The 24,031-nt window shown below is 36.1% G+C and overlaps 1 protein-coding gene across 3 annotated transcripts in view; it reads right to left on the bottom strand.

Moving 5' to 3' along the window:
* The window catches only part of OCIAD1 (OCIA domain containing 1), a 41,947-nt gene extending 18,272 nt beyond the window's left edge, over positions 1–23,675 (bottom strand). Inside the window, exons 1-6 of one of the 3 annotated variants that reach the window (XM_027836650.1) lie at positions 23,585–23,675; positions 21,320–21,385; positions 21,018–21,098; positions 7,535–7,588; positions 1,818–1,865; positions 841–976 (exon numbers count right to left, since the gene is read on the bottom strand). In XM_027836650.1, coding sequence (XP_027692451.1) covers positions 841–976; positions 1,818–1,865; positions 7,535–7,588; positions 21,018–21,098; positions 21,320–21,380 — 380 coding nt within the window. In that variant the 5' untranslated portion in view covers positions 21,381–21,385; positions 23,585–23,675. Of the gene's footprint in view, positions 1–840; positions 977–1,817; positions 1,866–7,534; positions 7,589–21,017; positions 21,099–21,319; positions 21,386–23,099; positions 23,120–23,417; positions 23,512–23,584 lie in introns of those variants that run through there. The other 2 variants (XM_027836651.1, XM_027836652.1) reach the window with 2 other exon arrangements.
* Positions 23,676–24,031: the final 356 nt, after the last annotated feature.

Genomic DNA, 24,031 nt, shown 5'->3' with positions numbered 1-24,031 from the left:
AAGAAAACAATATATATAGTAACTATAATAACATTAATGGAAAAAACAATTAACACTAAAAAATCAGAAGCAAATTTAACAAAATCATAAAAATTCTGAAGCAGGACTCAAAGGAAGAGATATGAGAGGATACCTCCAAAACCTGGTTCAACCATCCCCTCCCCTCCATGGCGTTACATATTGCAGATGTTTTCAGACTTTTTAAATGTATTTTTAATCAGTTGTGTTGATTTTTTCTTCTTCTCCAAAGATACTATTTGTAATATGGAATGGCTCTCTGGGAGGGGAAAGGAAAGGACACTTGAGATAACTATGATGATGTAAGAAAAGGAAAATATCAATTAAAACTTACTTAAAAAATAAAAATAAAAGGAATGATATAATTGCCTTTTGGGTATAAGTAAGAAGAAAAGATCCTTACTCCACTGAATCAAACAGTTTCAGTTTGTAGGTTTTTTTCTTTTTAACTCTTAAGATAACAAGGGAGTAACTAAAATTCTCACTAGAGATGTGCATTTCATTGAATTTAAAGCAATCTGAAGTGCAAAATGAAGGAACTAAATGAGTTTGGCAATTCACATCAAGATAAAAAATTATATCCTGGGACATGCAATCCCTGTAGGATGCTTCTCTATATTTTAAGGTGACGGTAACTAAGTCCTGTTCCATTTTATGCAAAATTAGATTCAGCCTGCAGCAAGTGGAAAGTTGCCAATGCAGTCCTAGGCAAAGTTGTCATGCCCTTGAACAATGGCAGCATTTACCTGACTTCCTATAACTTTTAAGACAGGAACTTAACATTTTTAAGAAGTTATTAAAAAAAATCAGAATCTTCCTTACCCAGGTGAAGCAAGTCGACGTCCCTGTCCCAGACGCAGAGCTTCTCCAAGAGGAGAATTTTCAAGCCGTTTAAACTTCTCTTGGCAGGTTTTCACATAGGAAATTTTTCCAGCAAAGTATCCCATTACACAAGCAACTTAATTATAAAGAAACAAATTTGACTCACAACGTGCCTATTGGCCAAAACCTTTTTTCAAAATAAATAAATAAAATAATAAACACGTTTTAAAATAGACTGTAGTTCTAATTATGCCTTTCGTTCAGAAAGGAATATGAAGTCCTAAGAAGTAATTCTGCAGGCAATGCAGTGAATAAGCTTGACATGTTTTTGTATCTCAGACCCAAAGATGTGATCAAAGAAAATGAACATAACTGAGATTTTTAAAAGGGTTTTGGTCTTAGTTCTACTATTTATAGTTCTACTATTTATCAGCTATATGATCTTGGAGAAGTCATTTAAGTCAATCATCTCACTTTATTCATATATAAAATGTGAATGATGATGATGATAGTAAAATCAAACCTATCTTAATTGTTGTGAAGATCAGTAAGATAACACATGTAAAAAAAGTTTAAGAAAAACAAAACTGTAAAGTACTATACGAAGGCAAAATATTTATACTTTCCACATTTTTATTATGATAAAGTCCACTTAGTACATCTATATAAAATATCTGAGTCTTCAAGTATAATTAGATTAATTCTTATAAGAAATTACCAAACATATTGCACTATGGATATGTTGTTTTTCTCTTCATTACATTTAAAGATTTGGTGCTAACTAAATAGTTTTGGTTCATACTATGTAAGTCGACCAAATTTTCTCATAGGAGAACATTTCATGAAAGGAATTATTTTATGGATTAAAATGACAACAAATTTGATAATGTTTAAAATTTCACTCAGAAGAAAATGATGCATATTTTTAGAGAATAAGACCCAAACAAAATTACCACCAATGATTGTTTTATACTTACATACAAGTTTAGGGACAGAACCGTATTTAGGGTGACTGGAAAGAATTCCTAAAAAATAAATGTAACTTCTCAGTAAATAACATCCAGTTTTTGAGGGGTAGGAAGGAAGATATACATTTACATAAATTATATGATGTTTAAAAGGTTTTACTTTAATTGTAAGGATTTAAACCAGGATTATACAGAATGCACTACGTAAGAAAATTTAATAATAAAGTTACAAAATTTTATCAAAACTTATCTTTAAAATGAAATACGTAACTTTACATATTAGTAGAAAGCAAGAAATTGTTTTGAGCAGTATAAAGCCCCCTGAAAAACTGGTACTGATAAAAATTTAAGCAAATTAGACTTGTTTTGAACAAGAAGAATTTTTAAAAGGCAAAATATAAAGTTTAACAGACATTTATCTCCCTCAACATACTTTAAAGATTAGAAAAAGTCCAAGGAAAAAACCTCCAAAAGTTCTAAACTGGTCACTGACAGGAGACCAGCATTAGGATCATAGCAGCTGCTTTTCAATGCACCTGTAGGCTCTTGATCTCTTCATGAAAATTCATTCCTTCTACTCACTCCTAGTCCAACTCTAACAGAAGACTCTCTTCATGTCGGAAACACACTGTCTAGATCCCAAATAAATGATCAGTTTCCGTCTCCACCAAACTATCTGTACACCAACAACCTTCCTACTTTCTAGCACTTCTAAATACTCCTTCAAACATCATAGCTCAATCAATGTAATCAATCAATCATTCCCACAGCTGCTGAAGAAAAAGCAACATCAATACACCTCTTCACCTCCAGTCCTGATGTCATTTAGGCCTGATGTCATCACTAGATATTTTCTAGGTATGAGTGCTGGATCTTTGAGACGCAAAATATTTATTGTTAATGACAATTATGATGATTATGGGAGAGCCCCTTAAAGCAGAAGCCCTGAGTTCTAGTTCTAGTTTTGCCACTAACTCTGAAGTTACTAAACTCAATTCAACCAATATTTATTAAGCACTTACTGTATGCCAGAGCCTGTGCTAGGCAATGCAGATATCAAGAAAAATGAAAAAAACTGCAATCTTATTGTTCTGAGAATATATAACATATATACAAATAAATAAAAGTAATTTGAGAAGGGAGAGTCTACTAACAACTAAAAGGATTAAGAAAAACTCTGCTTAGGCAGGAGTACCTAAGTTGAGCCCCCACACTTTATACTCAAAAGGCCCACAGAGGCAAAATGACTTATCTTGCATCAAAAAGCTAGTAGTGGCAGGGCCTGCCCTAGAGCCTCTCAATCCACTGCTCCTTTAACTAGACTACTTTACCTCTCTCCAATTAGTTGTCTGCATCTTGAGGAAAGGGTCTGTTAACCCAAATGAACTTGTATTTGGTCGGACAGGAGATATCCTTGAACAGGGAGGACTTCTAAATGTTTTTTGCCTCTTCCTTTTCAAGCAATAAATAGTTCAACAAACATTGATTAAGTCCTTATGTGCCAGATATTGTGCTACTCTCTGAAAACACAATTCCTTCTCTCAAGGAACTTATAATCTGGAGAGAATTATGTACATCTATAAGTACATACAGGATAAATACAAAATAAAAACAAGTTAGTTAAGAAGGAAGGGCACTAGCAGCTGGGATAAGGAAAACTTGTGTACAGAAGGTGGTGCTTGAGCTGCAGAGGTGGGAAAGGACTGCATTCCAGGCATAACTAATAGCACATACAAAGGCATGGAACCAGGATTTGGAAGGCCCCATGTAAAGAACAGAGATAAAGCCAATTTTGCTGGAATGCAAAGTGTGAGAATAAGAGTAATGTGTAATAAGGTTGGAATCAGGTTGGAAAGGACTTTAAAAACCAAACACTCATCTTTCAAGAAATTATCAAGGAAAACTGCCCTGATATTTTAGAACCAGAGGGCAAAATAGAAATTGAAAGAATCCACCGATCTCCTCCTGAAAGAGATCCCCAAAGGAAAACTCCTAGGAATATTGTAGCCAAATTCCAGAGTTCCCAGGTCAAGGAGAAAATATTACAAGCATCCAGAAAGAAACAATTCAGGTATTGTGGAAACACAATCAGGATAACACAAGATTTAGCTGCTTCTACATTAAGGGACCGCAGGGCATGGAATATAATATTCCGGAGGCAAAGGAGATAGGATTACAACCAAGAATCATCTACCCAGCAAAACCGAGTATAATCCTGCAGGGGAAAAAATGGTCATTCAGTGAAATAGAGGACTTTCAAGCATTCTTGATGAAAAGACCAGAGCTGAATAAAAAATCTGATTTTCAAATACAAGACTCAAGTGGAACATGAAGAGGTAAACAGGAAAGAGAAAATCATAAGAGACTTATTATGGTTGAACTGTTTACATTCCTGCATGGAAAGATGATATTTGTAACCCATGAGACCTTTATCAGTATTAGGGTAGTTGGAGGGGAAAAAATTATATGTAAGTATATATAGATATAGATAAATAGATAGAGGGCACAGGGTGAGTTGAAAATGAAGGGGTCATATCTGGAGAATAAAATTAAGGGGTGAGAGAGGATTATACTAGGAGAAGGAGAAAGTAAGAGGTAGAACAGGGTAAATTATCTCACAAAAAAAAAACAGAAAAGAAAAGGCTCTTACAGTGGAGGGGAAATGGGGGAAGGCGAGAGGGAATAAGTGAATCTCATTCTCATAGAATTTGACTTAAGGAGGGAATAACATACACACTCAATTGGGTGTGGAAATCTGTCTTACCTTACAGGAAAATGGGGGGGAAGGGGACAAGAGAGCAGGAGAATGATAGAGAGGAGGGAAGACTGGGAAAGGGAGTAATCAGAAGCAAATACTTCTGAGGAGGGACAGGGTCAAAAGGAAGAATAGAATAAATGGATGGGTGGGATAAGATTAAGGGAAATAGAGTTAGTTTTTCACAGCATGTCTACTATGGAAGTGTTTTGCATAACTGCACATGTATAACCTATATTGAGTTGCTTGCCTTATCAATGAGGGTGGGTAGGGAGGGAGGAAGGGAGAAAATTTGGAACCCAAAGTTTTAAAAACACATGTTTAAAAAAATGTTTTCACAGGCAACTGGGAAATAAGAAACACAGGAAATGGGGTACAGAAATACATCGTGCCCTACAGGAAAACTGAAGGGGAAGGGGATAAGAGAAGGAAGGGAGAGACAGAAGGGAAGGCAGACTAGGGGAAGGGGTATTTAGAATGCATGCCATCTTGGGGTAGGGGGAGGGGCGAGATGGGGTGAAAATTTGGAACTCAAAATCTTGTGGAAGTAAATGTTGAAAACAAAAAAAAATAAAATTGCCATAATAAAAAAAAAACAACAAAGAAACAACAAAAAACAAAACAAAAAAACCAAACACAGTCCCTAGCACATTGTAGAGTTCTAGAGCAGGATTCAAGAGTCAGGAAGACTTCAATCTGTCTGGCAAGTCACTATAAAATGGGGACAATAGTAGTTCCCACTTCATCATATTTTTGTGAAGATCAAATAAAGTAACATAAGGGGAAGAGAACAGTCATTTGTATTGTGCCAGGTACTGTGCTAAGTGCTTTTAAAAACATTATCTCATTTGATCCTCACAACAATTCTGTGAAGTAGTCGCTGTTAGTAGGTTAAGTGACTTGCTCAAAAATGCCCGAGGCTAAATTTAAACCCAGGTCTTCCCAACTCCATGCCCGATGTTTTATCCAATGTGCCATCAGGTACCTATACAGAATACTGCAAACCTTAAATCAATACATAAATACCGAGGAGGAGGAGAAAAGCAGTATTTCAAAAACCCAGAAAGAGGCAGTCAACATTATTTAAACCAGTGCTTAGCACAACGCATGGCACATAGTAAGTGCTTAAAGAATGCTTTATCTAACAGAATTAAGTGCAGCAGAAGGTTAAGAAGGATGAGGACTGATAAAAGATCATGAGATTTGGCAATCACAGGTTACTAGTAACTTGAGAAAGAGCAGTTTTAGTTAAGCAATAAAATTGTTAAGCCAGCTTCCAAAGTGCTGAGAAGTAAAGGAGCACAGAGAAAGGGAGAAAAGAGAGAGGAAAACAATTTGAGGGGAAATCAGGGTCTAGTGAAAGAACAAAGCTGAAGGAAAGTGAGAGGATAAAAGGCACATGGAGATGGGATAACTTTGGTAACCAGGTACCTTCCCCTTGCCTAGCAGGCCTGGGAATAAAATTAATTGAATCATAATGGCAACTAGGAAACCACAAATACTCCATAAATCTCACTCTTCAGAAAAGCCTTTTGCCTTCTCTAAGTCTCAGGGCCATCATCTGTAAAACAAGGCTAATATTTTTATTCCCTACTTCATAGGACCATTATGAGGAAAATGCTTTGCAAATCTTAGACTCGCAAGATTTAGACACAGAAAAGCATATAAAAAGTCATGTAATTCAACTCTATCTTTTATAGCTGAGGAAACTAAGGTCTAGTGGGAAGTGACTTACTCAAGGACACACGACTAAAAAAAGTCATATAAATAAGAGCTATTATATTAACAACTGCCCTTATATAGGTATCTGTATTAAATGCTAAGCTGTTAATTTGCTCACTCAAGCTCCAAAGCTTATTTAGGGTCTCACTTACTGAACAAAATAAATTTCTTTTACCTTATATTTTTACACTACATAACACCACCAGGTCCAGCATTTATTAATAGTTTCTCGCCTCTGAAAATAAGTTTTCTTGCAGAAGGAAGACCACAGAGAAGCACAAACAGGGTAGCTTTGAAAGTATGAACTTCAATTATAACCTCTAAAAGAAAGGGCAGCAGTACATAAGAGACCTGAAGTTTTCTGTATAATCCCCCTTTTCTGTTCTATTATGTATATGAAAATACTAATTTTATTTGGTTTAAAGTCAGAAAAAAATAAACCAAAAAAAGAGAGAAGAAAATACTTCTGTTGCTATTGTATAAATGGAAATCAGAATGTAAGTTTTTTACTATGTTGGAAATACAAAGCTGGAATTTATCAAGACCTTAATCAATCTCTTTGTACTTAAAAATTAAGAAAGTATTCAATAGGGGCACCTCTCTACTGATATCCAAAAGAGAAGGGTGACTCAATAACTAAGATTAACTTAATGACATTTTTTAAGGAAGGGAATACACATTTATATAGTGCCTACTACATGCCAGGCACTGAGTTAAGTGCTTTTTACATTTGATCCTCACAACAACCCTGTGAAGTAGGTGCTTTTATTATCCCCAATTTACAGTTGAGAAAACTATGAGAAATATTCAATGATTTACCCAGAGTCACACAGTGAGTACATTTCTGAGGTCAGGTTTGAACACAGATCACCCTGATTCTAGGCCCAGGGCTTTATCCATTGTACTATCTAGCTGTCTTATTTCAATATCATGAACAAAAATGCTGCCAACTTTGCAGTGCTTAAATTAAAGAGTTTTAGAGAAAAATTATTATGGTCATATAATAACAAAGGCAAATAACATATTAAAAATTAAAATTCATCTTAGTTATTGACTTGCTCATATTAATCTTAATAAAAATAAATCAAAGTTGCATGTTATCAGATATACCCACTGCAATGAATGTTCAATCTAATAAAGGGCTGGGAAAAGAGGGGAATGTCTTTGCACAAATGAATGATGCAAAAACAAAAAGGCATTCATAAATTTTTTTTAAAATTAAGAATAAATCCAAATATTCAATACTTACCTTTAGCAATTAATCCCTGAGTAACTAACATACTTGTTGCAGAAAAGGGAACAGCTGCAGGGGAGGAAAGAACAATTTGTCACAACAAAAGAAGTTGCAAAGATTTTTATTCTTAGGAAGGTTAATTTAAAAAGTTAGTATGAGTTAAAATGATTAACTTTTAAACCTTTTCAAAAAGAGTGAAATGAATAGAACTAGAATTCAATAACAACAACATAGTAAAGACAAACAACTTGGAAAGACTTTACAAACTTCCCTCCCACTTAACAGTATTTTACTTTTTTCCAATTACGTGTAGTTTTCAACATTCATTTTTATAAGTTTTTGAGTTCCAAATTTTTCTCCCTCCCTCCCCTCTCCAATACAGCAAGCGATCTGATATAGGTTATACACACATAATCATGTTAAACACATTTCCACATTGTTCATGTTGTGAAAGAATCAGAACAAAAGGGAAAAACAGAAAACAGAAAACAAAACAAAAAAAAAAGTGAAAACGGTATGTTTCAATCTGCATTCAGACTCCAAAGTTCTTTCTCTGCATGTGGATAGCATTTTTCCACCATGAGTCTTTTGGAATTATCCTGGATCATTTTGTTGCTGAGAAGAGCTGAGTCATTCATAGTTGATCATCACACAATGTTGCTGTTACTGTGGATTACAATGTTCTCCTGATTCTGCTCACTTTACTCAGAATAAGTTCATCTAAGTCTTTCTAGGTTTTTCTGAAGTCCTGCTGCTCATCATTTCTTATAGCACAATTGTACTCCATTACATTCACATACCACAACTTGTTCAGCCATTCCCCAATTGATGGGCATTCCCTCGATTTCCAATTCTTGGCCACTACAAAAACAGCTGCTATAAATATTTTTGTCCATGTGGGTCCTTTTCCCTTTTTTATGATCTCTTTGGGATACAGACCTAGTAGTGGGATTGCTGGATCAAAAGGTATACAGTTTTATAGTCCTTTGGGCATAACTCCAAACTGCTCTCCAGAATGGTTGGATCACCACCAACAATGCATTAGTGTTCCGATTTTCCCATACCTCCAACATTTATCATTTTTCTTTTTTGTTCTTATTAACATAGGTGGTACCTCAGAGTTTGCATTTCTCTAATCAATAGAGATTTAGAGCACTTTTTCATATGACTATAGATAGGTTTAATTTCTTCATCTGAAAACTGTTCATATCCTTTGACCATTTATCAATTGGGGAATGACTTGTACTCTTACAAATTTAAATCGGTTCTCTATATATTTGAGAAATGAGGCCTTTACCAGAAACACTGGCTGTAAAAATTGTTTCCCAGCTTTCTGCTTGTCTTCTAATCTTGGTTGCACTGGTTTTGTTTGTTCAAAAACATTTCTTAATTTAATACAATCAAAATTATCCATTTTGCATTTGATAATGCTCTCTACCTCTTGTTTGGTCATAAATTCTTCCCTTATCCATAGATGTGACAAGTAAACTATTCCTTGCTCTCCTAATCTGCTTATGGTATCACCTTTTATGTCTAAATCATGTACCCATTTTGACCTTATCTTGATATAGAGTGAGATGTTGGTCTATGCCCAGTTTCTGCCATACTATTTTCCAGTTTTCCCAGCAGTTTTTGTCAAATAGCAAGTTAGAAGCTGGAGTCTGTGGATTTATCAAATAGTAGATTACTACAGTCACTGACTACTGTGTCTTGTGTATCTAACCTATTCCACTGATCCACCACTTTATTTCTTAGCCAGTACCAAAGAGTTTTGATGATTGCCGCTTTATAATATAATTTTAGATCTGGTACAGGTAGCCACCTTCCTTTGCATTTTTTCCTATTAATTCCCTTGATAATCCTGACCTTTTGTTCTTCCAGATGATTTTTGTTAGTTTTCTAGCTCTATAAAATAATTTTTTGATAGTCTGGAATGGCACTGAATAAGTAAATTAATTTGGGTACATACACACTGTAATTTTTATTATATTAGCTCTGCCTACCCATGAGCAACTGATATTTTTCCAATTGTTTAGATATGACTTTATTTGTGTGAAGTGTTTTGTAATCATGTTCATATAGTTCCTGGGTTTGTCTTGGTAGCTAGACTCTCAAATATTTTATACTGTCTACAATTATTTTAAATGGAATTTCTCTATCTTACAAACTTTGATCAATATGATAACCAACCATGATTCTAGAGATAATGAACAATCCCCACCTCCTGAAAGAGGTGACAGACTGAAGAAAGATTACAATTGTGAACATGGATAACATAGGAATTTCTTTTGCTTAATCATGTATATTAATAATAATCAGCAAGTTATAGACTTAGCATTGGGCACAGAGCGGTTAAGGAACCTCTGAAGGAGGGATGCTGATCTGCACTGATAGAAACAGTCTCTTTAAGAGCTCTTAACATCAATGAAATCATTGGTGCAAACAGCAACAAAACATATATAGTGTACATGCTATCTATATGTGGGCATGTACCTATATCAATATACTTTATATACTACTTTACTGAATGCTACTTTATAGGAACACTTATTAATAATATCAGTAAGTTAAAGCAAACTGAAAAAAACTTTGGGTATATTGTCAGATTAAAACTCTTTCTTTTAAGAGTAACTTTTTTGAGTATCAGACATACAGAAAATTGGGGGGGGGGGAGTTCAATGAATTTCTAATGAATACGATGAAATTACAGAGCTCAATTGGATATTTATATCTTCAACATCCCCCCCCAAAATGTCACCCAATATTCTGAAACCGTAAGCCTTTTAATGACAAGAAACATACTATCTTAAAAAAAAATTTTAATGAACAAAAATTGTTTCACTTTCATCTAACCCAATCCTTACCAATAAAAAAAGAAAAAGAAAACTTCTGTGACAAAAACTCCTGGTCAAACAGAACAAATTCCTGAAGTAGCCATGTCCAAAAAACACATCTCATTCTGCACCAAGTCCATCACCTCTCTGTAAGGAAGAGGACAGGGTACTTCATCATTGATCCTCTGGAATCACGGCTGAATGTATTACCTTCTGAAATACTCACTGTGTTTGGGGACATCTCTAATTTTAAAGAAGTTTTTCCCTATGCTGAACAAAAACTTAATCCTCTATAGTAACCACCCAGTGGCCAGGGACATTCTGGGATCAAGCAAAATGAGTCTAATAATTCTTCCACATGATAACCCATAAAAACATAAGATAGCATATCTTATCTTCTCCATGCTAAACAGCCTCAGTTCCTTATTGATTTTCAGCTTGAGGAAGATTTTACAATTTTACAACCCCATAAACTTGTTTTTTCCCTTGGTTTATTTTACTATTCATTCTAAAAAAAAAACAAACACCATTTTATGGATTAAAACTTACATTCCCCCAGAAGTAAGTAGATCCTAAAGTCAGAGTGTATGAGTATGTGAGTGAGTGAGTGTGAGTGTGTGTGTGTGTGTGTGTGTGTGTGTGTGTGTGTGTGTAAAAAGAGAGAGTATGGATATGATCATAGATTTAGAATTAGAAGGGATCTTAGAGACTGTCTGGTCAAAGCTCTCTCATTATACAGATAAGGGGAACTGGGATACACCTGTTCAAAGACAGAAGTGCATCATGATGGACAGTGAGTTGGCCTCATAGACAAAAAGACCTGGGCTCAAATCCCACATCTGACATAGACTAGCAGTGTGACCCTGGGCAAGTCACACATAGAGATGGGGTGGGTGGGTGGGCTGTGTGTGTGTGTGTGTGTGTGTGTGTGTGTGTGTGTGTGTGTGTGTACAAATGGTCCTCCTCATCTTTATTTGAAGACTCAGCTAATTAATAAGTGTAGGTCAATGTATAACCAGGAGCCCCCTTCTCAATCTTTATGCATAAAAAGGCTCTTTTTAAATGCTGAAAATGATCCATTCTCACCATTTAATGTACAAGTTATCAACAATGTACAGGTTACATTATCAATCAAGCATTTACTAAGCACTTACTATTATGCACTAGAGACAGATAAAAGTGAAAGCCCCTGCCCTCAAGAAACTTACATTCTAAAGGAGGATATAACATATAAATATATATACATAACACAGTATACACAAAATGAAGACAATTAATTTGAGGAGAGGATGCACTACCAACTGGGGGTGTGTATAAGGAAGAAGGTATAAAGAAGAAACAGAGAAACCAGGCAAAGTTTCATGAAGAAGTTGGCGCTGAGTTGCATCTTGAAGGAAACCAGGGATTCCAAGATGTAGGTAAGGGAGGAATGCATTCTAGGGATGGGGAAGACTAGTTTAAAGGATTAGAGAAGTATGTGTGGAAGGTCAAAATGGCTAGACTGTAGAGGGTACAGAGTGCAGTAATGTGTAAGATGACTGGAAAAACAGGAAGCGGTAGATTATGAAGAAATCTTTTTACCCATACGGATGATATCCTTTATACCACTTCTTGTAGTCCTTGTTTTTAAAGTGATATAGCCTTCTTATGTCACTCTCTATTAGCCTCTAGTTGATCCTCAATTTCAATTCTGACATTTTGTTCCATGACTCACTGATACTTTTAAAATGGGCTTTTGATAAAAGGATCTTTTAAAAATATGATTTTAAAATATATGTATCTAAAACCAAAAGTTGCCACTATATGCAATGAGGGAAATACTAGAAGCATTCCCAATAAATACAGTAAAGGACTATCTTTTTAGCTGATGGTATTTGACATAGTTCAAGAAATAAGCTAGCAACAGCATAAAGAGATAGAAATTAAGGCAAGATGGGCAGAAAGGACACAAAACTATTCCTATCTGCTGACATGACAGATTACTTAGAAAACCCAAGAGAACCAGTGAAGAAACTAATGGGAACTTTTCAATAGCTTCAGTAATGTAACAGGATACAAAATAAGCCCACAAAAATCAACATTTCTATATAACAATAACAAATTACAGGAGGAAATAGTGAAAAGGGAAGTTGCATTCAAAATAAATTAAAAATGCACAAAATATCTAGGAGTCAGTCCACCAAGGAACTGTCAAGACCAGTATAGACAGAATTATGAATTATTCTCTGAAGAAATAAAGGATGGGGGCAGCTAGGTGGTGCAGTGGATAGAGCACTGGCCCTGGAGTCAGGAGGACCGAGTTCAAATCTGGCCTCAGACACTTAATAGCTGTGTGACTCTGGGCAAGTCACTAAACCCCAATTGCCTCACAAAAAAAAGAAAAAAAAAAGAAAAAAGAAATAAAGAATGAAAAATAATTAGAAGAATTTTCAGTGCTCATGGTTGGGTCATACCAATATAATAAACATGATACTATCTAAATGAGATTCAGATTTAGTGCTATGCTAAACTATCAACGGAATGTTTCCATAAGATAAAACAAGTTAAAACAACAAATTTTATTAGGAGGGACAGACAGTCTATAGCTTCAAGGGAAATAATGAAGAAAAAAAAATAGAAATGAACACAGAATAGTATGTCCAACTCAAATTATACTATAAAGTAGTAATAATCAAAACTACTTGGTACTGGTTAAAAGAAAAAAGCAAAGTAGATTAGCAGAAGACATTAGATAGGAAGACTCAGAAACAATCAAACATAGTGACCCAGTGTTCACTGAGTCCAAGAATGTAAATTACCTGTGGAAGAATTCCCTATTTGACAAGACTTCCTGGGAAAACTGGAAAACAATTTGGCAGAAATTAGGATTAGAACAAGATCTTACATCATATATCATAAGCTCAAAATGGACATGAATGATCTGAATATTAAAAAGAGTACATTTTCAAAAAAAAAAGCAAAAGAACCAGATGAGATGCTTTTTATAGCTATAGCTATAAAAAAAAAGGGGGGGGGCTATCAAGATAACCAAAGAAGGGACAAAGGTAATCACAGAAGGGAAATAGATAATTTATATGAAACTGAAAAGCTTTTACACAGACAAAAGAATTCCAACTAATATAAGAAAGGAAGGATTGGGGGAAAAAAAAATGTCTTCATCAAACACCTGTGATAAAGATCCGTTAGCCAAGGTATATACGAAACTAAAACAAATATTTAACATTTTCCCCAATAGATAAGTGGTCAGAAGACATGACCAAACAATTCTCAAAAGAAAGGAACTGCTGGTAAATTTTAAAACAAAACAAAACAACAAACTTGTAACAACCATATGAAAGAATACTCCAAAGCACTAATCGGAGAAATGTAAATCAAAGTATCTTTGGGGTTTTACCACATATCCAGCAAATTGGCAAAGATAACAAAAGATGGGAATAGTCAGTATTGGAGGGGTTGTGGGAAATGGGGCATTTTAAAGACTGTTGGTAGAGCTGTGAACTGGTCTAACCATTTAAGAAAATAATTTGTTACTGTGTGGAAAAAGTGACAGAAAAGTTAACATAATAAGAGGGTGATGGAGGAGAAGAGGGGCAAGGAGTATGAGAAGGCTGTCATATTGTTGTCTGCGGTGATGGCAGCAAAGGAGAAAGAACCCAACCATAGATGATTATTATGGGGGTAGAGAAGATCTGGGTTCATACTCATTAGACAGTGAAGTTATAAAAACCACTCCTACTTTAAAGAAAAATGTCCTCAAATGGTCAAAAGCCCAAAAATAATTCTTGGAAAAGCTTTTACTTTAAAAATCAAATAAGAGAAGTTGAGGAAAACTTAGGAAAAAAAATAAGAGCAAACCAAGAAAACAAATTGGGGAATGGCTAAACAAGTTGTGCTATATGACTGATGGAATACTACCATGTTGTAAGAAATGATGAGCTGGTTGACCTATGAAGGAAGATACTATCGACTTCCAGAGAAAGACACATTTCTGTAGTAGCCTTCTCTTGGGTAGGGTAGGGAGGAAGGGAGAAAAAAAATATACAGCAGAGAAAACATAGAAGAAAGCACAGAAAACGATGTAACATGGTTTCATATTGAATTTTCTTTTTGTGTTGTGCTGTGTACATGAAAATGTTCTTTTTTTAGAAGTGTAGTAAGTGGCCGGGGTAGCTGATCCATGTCTTAAGAGTCTCTTGGGGAAAAAAAAAAGTTTACTGGCACATCTGTTGTTGGATTCAAAAGTGACTCTACACATATGGGCCACAAGGAGAAAGTTAAGAGATAAAGTCCTTACTTGTTTATGTTTATATAATACTTCTGTTGAAAGTTATGTTGACTCAGTTACCCATTGTTCCCAGCCCTCCTTTATCAAATACTGTTGGGGGGAGGCCCTGGTGAGTGAGGAGACACCCAGTCTACAGTTTTTGTATCAGCTGCTATATCATGTATCCCCCACATGCAAATTGACACATTCTTGCCACCCTGGGGAGGAACTGAGATGCTGGAACTTTTTTTGCTGAGGTGGACCTATCTGAATTGTCTTAAAGTTACCTATAAAAGCTGTCTCTACCTTGAAGTCACTACTGATCTTCAGTGATCAGCCTGACAATGTACTGGAACCTTAATATATTCATAATAAAATCTTTTAATTCTCTTAAAAAAAAAAAGAAAATGTTCTTTTTGGTCATCTTGTATTTAAGTTCAAGGATCTTTCCCTTCCTCATAAAGTTTAAGAATTACCTTGTAACACCCACACAAAATTATACTGCCTCCAGCATGGACTTCCTCTGTGTATATTTTGTGTAAGCCAGTTACTTTTCCTAATTTTGTTTTCTCTAATGTTCTCTCCAATTCCTCTATTAGCACTTCCAGGGCTGTGAGGTTAAGAGCACAAATGTGGTGGTGGTTCTACTGTCACAGAATCACAGAATTTAAGATTTGGCAGTAATTTCATTGGCTATTCAATCCAATCCATAGGGGAACTACACCACTTCTAAGAGAAACCCATTCCACTTTTGGCCAGCACTGTTAGGAAGCTTTTCTTAACATCCAATCTAAATTTGCCTCTTTGCAACTTCCACCCAGTATGATTTTAAGCCTACTGGGGCTGAACAGAAGAAATCAAACCTCTCTTCTACCTGACAATCCTTCAAAATACTTGAGCAAAGTGAAGATCTCCATTTATCTTCTCTAGGCTGAACCTGTCCAATTCCTTCACCCAAATCATACATCACACAGACTCAGAGCACTTTCCATCTAGTCTCTCTTTTCTGGATTTCCTAGTCTTCCCTTCCTCCTCAAGAGAGAGAGCAATGTTCTTTTTAAAATATGGTGCTCAGCATCGAGAGAAAGAACTATGGAGTCTGAACGCAGATCAAAGCATACTATTTTCTCTTTTTTTTCTTTCTTCTGGTTTTTCCCTTTTATTCTGATTCTTCTTTCACAACATGACTAATGTGGAAATGTTTAATATGACAGTACATGTATAGTCTATATCAGACTGCCTACTGTCCTGGAGAAGTGGGGAGGGAAAAGAGGAAAAAAAACTGGAACTCAAAAAACGTTGAACACTATCTTTACATGTAATTGGAAAAAATAAAATACTATTAAGTTGGGAAAAAATATGGTGCTCAGAACCAGCACTTCAGAGGAAGACTGAGGAGAACATAGTACAGTAAGACCACTATCTCTCTACACCTTCAAGCTCTCTTAATGCAACCCAATATCCCCTTAACTCTTCTGGCTGCCTCTGACTGAGTTGTAATCCACTGAAGCTTAAGATCTTTTTCAGACCAACTGCTGTCTGATCATGCTTTCCTCATTTTATAATAGGGAAGGTCTTTTTTCTTTTACTCAAGTAGAAAACTTTACATTTATTCCTACTGAATTTCATCTTATTAGATCTAGTCTAATGCTCTAGTCTGTGAAGATCCTATTAGATCATGACTCTGTGATGCAATGTATTGACTGCTTTTCCAAACTTTGTGTCATCTGCAAATTCAATGAATGTGGTAATAATATAGCAATAATAGGTAGCATTTATAGAATGTTTATTATGAGCCATACACTATTCTAAGCACTTTATACATTATATATGTTGATCCTCACAACAACCCTGGGAGATAGATGCTATTATTATCTTCATTTTACTTTTGAGGAAACTGAGGCAGACAGAGGTCAATTGACTTGTCCAGAGTCACACAGCTACTCAGTGTGTGAGGCCACATTGGAACTCGGTTCTTTCTGAGTTCAGGTCTAGCACTCTTTCCACAATTCTGCTAGCTGCCGCTTAATGCCATCTCTGCCTTTATCCAAGTCACTGACCAAAATGTTAAATAGCTCAGGGCCACTATTCCACTGAAACACTCTTGCCACATTGACATTAAAACATTAACAATTACTCTGAGTCCAGTCACTTAATCAGTCTGTCTAATTCTTTATTTTGAAACTCTCCATCCTCTCTACAAGAATAGTATGGCATACTTTATCAGAAGCCTTGCTACATTTGGCAGGTAAAATTACATTCATAGCATTCATACTTATTTAGTAATCCTGTCAAAAAAAAAAAAAAAAAGAAATGAGGTTAGTCTGCAATGACCAGTTCTTCATAAAGCCAAGGTGGCTTTTAGTAATTTTCACTTTCCTTTCTACACATTCACCAACTCTCTTTAATGATCTGCTTTAGAGTTTTCTCAGGTATTAAAGTCAAGGTCAATGACTTATAGTTTGCAGATCCTATTCTAAAATTTTTCTTTTTTGAAAATCAGGACATTTGCCTTTCACCCATCTTATATCATCTCTCTCATTTTTCTTGATTTTTCAAATATCACTAACAGTGGTTCAGCAATCACATCTGCCAGTTCTTTCAGTACTCATGAATTCCTCTGGGCCAGATGACTGTAGTCATGAATTCATCTGAGCCAGATGACTTGAATTCATCAAGGACAGGTAGGCACTCTTATTATAGTCCTGTTTATCTTGGCTCTTTGATAATGAAAAGTTTAGGAACAGGTACTGGATGAAAAGTTTATTATTAAAAAAAAAATCTTTGCAGATCTTTTCCATCCTTGTTGGCTGTCCTTCTAACTTTCATCTTCAAACTTCCTGAGAATTACATTGCTTAGTTCGGCCTCTTACTGAGCCATTTAAAAATTGCTTTTTCACACTACAGCTTCTGAACGTCTTTTGAAGAAATACTATTAATAATACCACAATCCGTCTCTTTAAGATTTTGCAAACACAGAGGACTGAGAACTATTTTCCTTATCATTTGTTTCACCAACTGCTATATTCAAAAACTAATCACTAAGTGGCTCTATGTTTAGCTATGCTAGTCTTTCAAAAGCAGAAAGTCTGCCAGAGCTACTCAAAACATTTCCAGAGCAATAAAATTCCTATCATTCCCACACAATATAGTCTTTGTTTCAGTCAGGCCAGTCTGAACATTTTCCTTTGAATGTGATATTCTCATTGTCTTTTCTTACCTCCCCTTCACTTCCAATTTTATCTACATGTTGTCTTTCCCTATTAGAATTTAAGCTCCTTGCGGGCAAGAACTACTTTGTTGGCTGGTATTTGTATACTCAATGTTTAGCACAGTCTATGTTTGGCACATAACATGTAAACGGTCTTTCATTCCAGTTCTGTGCCTTTCTTAATAATACTTTAGCATGAAATTCTCTTTTCTCTATTCTTTAGATCTAGAGTCCACTCACATGCCACCTTTTCAATGAGGTCTTTTCCAAATACTTCAGGCCAAACTAATCCATCCCCTCCTTTTTAAAAATTTATTTACTTTTAGTTTTCAACATTCACTTCCATAAGATTTTGACTTTTAAATTTTTCCTCTTCCCTCCCCTCACTTCTCCCCAAGACAGCATGCAATCTGATACAGATTCTACATATACATTCATATTAAACATATTTTCCCATTAGTCATGTTGTAAAGAAGAATTAGAACCAATGGGAGAAACCACAAGAAAGAAGAAACAAAACAACAAAGAAAGAGTAAATACTATGCTTCCATCTGCATTTAGACTCCAAAGTTCTTTCTTTGGATGTGGATAGCATTTTCCATCATGAGTTTTTTGGAGCTGTCTTAGATCCTTGCATTGTTGAGAAAAGCTAAGTCTATCAAAGTTAGTCATCACACAATGTGGCTGTTACTGTGTACAATGTTCTGGTTCTGCTCACTTCACTCAGCATCAGTTCACGCATGTCTTTCTAAGTTTTTCTGAAGTCTGACTGCCCATCATTTCTTATAGCATAATAGTATACCATTACATTTATATACTACAACTTGTTCAGCCAGTCGCCAATTGATGGGCGTCCTCTCAATTTCCAATTCTTGGCCACCACAAAAAAAGCTGCTATATTTTTGTACATGTAGGTCCTTTTCCCATTTGTATGATCTCTTTGGGATACAGTCCTAGAAGTGCTATTGCTGGGTCAAAGGGTATGCACAGTTTTATAGCCCTTTGGGCATAGTTCCAAATTGCTCTCCAAAATGGTTAGATCATTTCACAACTCCACCAACAATGCATTAGTGTTCCAATTTTCCCATACCTTCTCCAACATTTATCACTTTCCTGTTTTGTCATGTTGGCCAATCTGATAGGTGTGATGTGGTACCTCAGAGCTGTTTTGATTTGCATTTCTGTAATCAATAGTGATTTAGAGCAGTTTTTCATATGAATATAGATGGCTTTAATTTCTTCACCTGAGAACTGCCTGTTCATATCCTTTGACCATTTGTCAATTGAGGAATGACTTGCATTCTTATAAATTTGACTTAGTTCTCTTATATGTTTTAGAAATGAGGCCCTTATCAGAAACACTGGTTGTAAAGATTTTTCCCAACTTTCTGCTTCCCTCCTAATCTTGGTTGCATTGACTTTGTGTAATATCTTTTCAATTTAATGTAATCAAAATTATCCATTTTGTATTTCATAATGTTCTCTATCTCTTGTTTGGTCATAAACTGTGTTCTCCATAAATCTGACAGGTATACTATTCCTTGCTCTCCCAGTTTGCTTACAATATCAGCCTTTATATCTAAATCGTGTACCCATTTTGACTTTATCTTGGTATAAGCATCTCTTTTCTAAAGGCCCAATGCACTACAATGCAGTTTAGCACTTAACCATCCTGTTTATCTTTTCATGTGTGCTAGCTTTATGTTCACATTATATACTGCCCTTAAGAGGATTATATTACAAAGCACTTTTATGATACTCTTAAAAACTAATGATACAGTGCCTTGTCTAATTCCTCATACTGTTATTTTGTATTTTTACCTCACTTTTCAGGTATTTTTGCTTAGTCTCCTTCACAAGATAGTATCTTTAGGGCAGAGTGTCATAATCGTATCTTGTAATTAACAGGATCTTTTGTGAAACAGATTCCTGCCAACTGCTTACTTCTCTCTTCTCTGATTATTCCAGCATTTTTACAACCCCCAGATCCTTGCTTTGTGGCACTCTCCCCTGCAAACACTGCCTTTATAACAAATAAGCACAGTGTAACAGGACTTACAAGAATAAAATTATACAAAATACTATATAGAAATAAAGATTTAAATAATTAGACACTATGGATGAACTGTAAAAATATAATAAAAATGACAGTTCTACAAACTCATTTACAGATTATTGCCTGCCAGGTCAATTAGCATAAGGGTTATTTTATTATTATTATTGTCATAATAAAATGAGACATTTGAAAAGTGCTTAGCATAGTGCCTGGAACACAGAAGGTGCTATAGAATGTTTATTCTCTTCCTAGTAATAATTAGCATTTATATTGTACTTTAAGGTTTGCCAAGCATTTTACCTATATTATCTCATTTGATCCCCAACACAACCCTGTGAGGTGGGTGATATTATTATCCCCATTTTACAGATGAAGAAATTGATGCAAATACTGTCTGAGGTGGAATTGGAAGTCTTTCCTCCTAACTCAAGGTCCAGCTTTCTATCCCATGGGCCACCTATCTACCCTGCAGAACTAGATAAAACAATGAAATTTGTCTGGAGGAATAATAAGATAAAAAATTTCAACAGAAATATTGGGAAAAAGAAAAATGAGTGGGGCCTTAAACTGTAATATAAAGCAGTAATGATAAAAATTATTTAGTACTGGCTAACAAATAGGCAAGATGATCAAGGAACTAACTAGATAAGCAAGACCTAGAAGCCACCCAGCCTAGTAGCATAATATGCGATAAACTAAAAGATACAACTGGATAAAGACTCTTCCAGAAAAAACAAAAACATAAAGTAGTCTGGCAGAAATTAGGTTTAAATCATCTTATACCTATATAGCAATTAAAAAAAAAGTTTTGCATGTAAACATCACTACCATTTTAAATATTAAATATTAGATGAAAAAATGACTTCTAAAATTATAACAAGATTTATTATTAGAAAGGTATAAGAAAGTCAGTTAATAAATTTTATTATATTTATCAATACAACATTAGCCAAAATTACTAAGTCCTGAAATACCATAAGGAAATAATTATGTTAATTAAACTATAAAAATTTACCTCTTCACTAGTTCTTCAGTAAGAACTGCACAAAACTGTAAGAAACTTTACTTTGATAACACTGATCTTTTCAGACACTACAATAATTACTTAAAATGTAATAAATAACTTGACTTACATCTGTACCAGAAGCTCTCTCGATTACATTCAGCAAAGACTCTTCTTTCCTCTTCTGTTGGGATATAATCCATTCCTATGTCTATTTATCAAAGTTAAAAAAAAAATCAAAAAACCTACAAGAAAAAAGCTCTAAATATTAACAATATTCATCAACGACACAACTAAAATATATAGAAAGTATTTTTTCAACTTCTGACAAACTTCTATTTCAAATATGTCTTAACCTTAGTATCACTCATGACAAAGAAAAAGTTAACTACAGAAAGTTTCAGCATTTACAAATGTTCAATAAATACTTACTAGGCAGTGGTGGTGAGACTTCTGCATTCTGTTCTGTCCCAAAATCGGTCCTTCCATTCATCTTTCCTGTTGTGAGAGAACTGTATTAGAAGGCTAAGGAATCATAAAATTATTTAAAAACAGATCTTGACATTGAATCATAAACATATGACATCACAAAAACAACTATCAGGATGAGTAGAAAAAATTATAATTTTGTTTTGAGTAGGGTGAAGTTATTCCCTTATTAAAATACTATGTCTATAAAATGGCACCAAGGATGAAATCTTACAACCTCACAAATACTCGTCATCTGTGTTGCCCTTTCAATCATGCAAAACAAAAGAGAATGTTTATCTTGCTAAAGTTGATTTATTTCACATAATTTTATTTCTTTTTCACTAAGTTATGGAGAGTAGGACTACGTCAGTTCTGAAATGGAAGGAGACATGAAAATGGAAAATTCAAATTCATCCCAACGCCTCACAAAATATTGGTACTAGAAGCAATCTTAGGGGCAGCTAGATGGCTCAGTGGATAGAGTGCTGGGCCTAGAGTGAGGAAGAGCTATATTCAAATCCAGTCTCAGATAACTTATTAGCTGTGTGACCCTGGGCGAGTCATTTAACCTCTGTTGCCTTAATCTACCAGAGAAGGAAATAGCAAACCACACTAGTATCTTTGCCAAGAAAACAGTGGACAGCATGGGTATGGTATGGTTCCAGGGGTCATGAAGAATAGGATGCAACCAAATAACAAAGAAGCAATTTTAGACATCATGTACTCTAACCAATTCATTTTACTGATGAAGAAATTCAGGTGGAGGTGCTAAGTTACTTGCCCAAGGTCACACAAAGGAAAAAGGGGATCCTTAAACTGTAATATAAAGCAATACAATATAAAGTAATAACCGAAATTATTTGTTACTGGTTAACAAATAGAAAAGGTGACCAATGGAACTGATTATATAACCAAGACCCAGAAGTCATCTAAAACAGTACTATATATTTAATAAACTGAAGGACACAACTCCTAAGACATGGACTCTCCATTTCTGGAAAAAAAAATATAAAGCAGTCTGGCAGGAATTAGGTTTAGATCATCTTACACCTCTATGTCTATCTTTTAAAAAGTTTTTGCATGCCAAAATACTAAATATTGTGTGGGAAATGGTACTTCTACTAAAATTATTCCAAGATCTGTTATTTATCATTTATGCCAATTATAATTGGTCGAACTCGGGACTCCACTCCAAGTCTTTTTATTTCTAAATCTAATGTCCTTTCCTCTACACAAAAAGCAGGTGTGATCATAAAATACTAGTCGACTTCTTGGCAAAACAAAACAAAACAAAATTCCTTGGGAAAAAATGAAATGGCACACATTCCATTTCTTCCTACTTATTCAAATTCATCATCAAATTCAAATATATCATCAAATCCTATGCCCTAAAGAAAATCCTTGCTTTTCAACAAGATATTGAAGAAACACTCCTACATTATATAATTTTTAAAAAGCTAAATTAAAAAAAGATGAGCAACAACATGGCACAAAAGATAGAAGGCTGACCCAGAAGTAAAAAAACAAAAACAAAAAATAGAAAAACCTAATACTTCAACTCCTAACTGACAAAAGTGGCTCTATGAACCTAGGTAAATCATTTGAACCTCATGGTGCCCTTGAGTTGAAGAGCAAGGTGCAGCCCTGCACTGGTACAAAGTTTTCTCATGTGGAGTTCCTTACAGAAATAAAATCATAAATCTGAGTAAAAAAAAAAAAAAAAGTTAAGGGCCTAACAGACCTCCAATGTTTCCTCCACACTTTACAATCCAGCTAGCACTCCGCAGCTACTCGGAAAGCAATGCTTCTGCCCCCTCCCCCCAGAAAAGGAAGACAATACGTAGGTCGCCGAGGCCATCCAGCAGGAGGCAAGCCATTCATCCTTCAAAAGGCAGGTGGCAAAAAAGGCTACATTACACAGGATGTCCCAAAAGACACAATGAGAAAAAAAAAAGCAGGCGATCCTCCCCACCCCGCCCCCAACCGGAGTTCCCATGGCCCTGGGCACTGACGGCCCCCCATAGTCCTGGACCCCCTGCACACCACCCCGGGCACGAACCAGGGCCGGACCCCGGGCTGCCGCCCAGTCCGGCGGATGAATGGGGGCGGGGTAGGAGGTCACAGCTTCTCGGGATGGGGCTCCTCGGCCCCGGAGACCCTGGGTTCCCTCGCGGTTCCCCAGCAGGCCATGCCCCCTCCTCTGGGGCAGGAAGGCCCCTCACCCACCTCCCGGCAGCGGCGGCAGCGGCAGCAAGGGCGCACGCGAGGCCCCCCTCAAGCTGCGGGAGGGGGAAGGGGGAGGGGACGAGGGGACGGGGACGGGTTGGGGGGCGGGGCTGGCGCGCGCTAGCCGGAGCGACGCCCGGGGAAGGCACGGGAGGCTGGCCGAGGGGGCGGGGTGGGCACTCAGCGTTTACAAGAAAGGACAATGACCCGGATACTTACGAGATCAGGGAGCAGGAAATGATCTCAAGACTTCTCGGCCAACCACCACCGCCCTCTACCACTCACGCGCAAACAGAGGCCGGCTTTGGCTGGGCTTTAGTCCCTAACCTGCTTTAGTCCCGCCTCTCCCCCTCCACCCATCTCCGGGCCTCTCATCACTGCACTTGCGCACGAGGAATCGTGTTTAGCATCTAAGTTCTAGAGCGACACCCTTCTCCCCACCTTCCG

Source organism: Vombatus ursinus, unplaced genomic scaffold, assembly GCF_900497805.2.
Source record: "Vombatus ursinus unplaced genomic scaffold, bare-nosed wombat genome assembly UNPS02014818.1, whole genome shotgun sequence".
NCBI lineage: Eukaryota > Metazoa > Chordata > Mammalia > Diprotodontia > Vombatidae > Vombatus > Vombatus ursinus.
The sequence above is the reverse complement of the archived record's forward strand: the minus strand, read 5'-3'. Positions and strand labels throughout refer to the sequence as shown.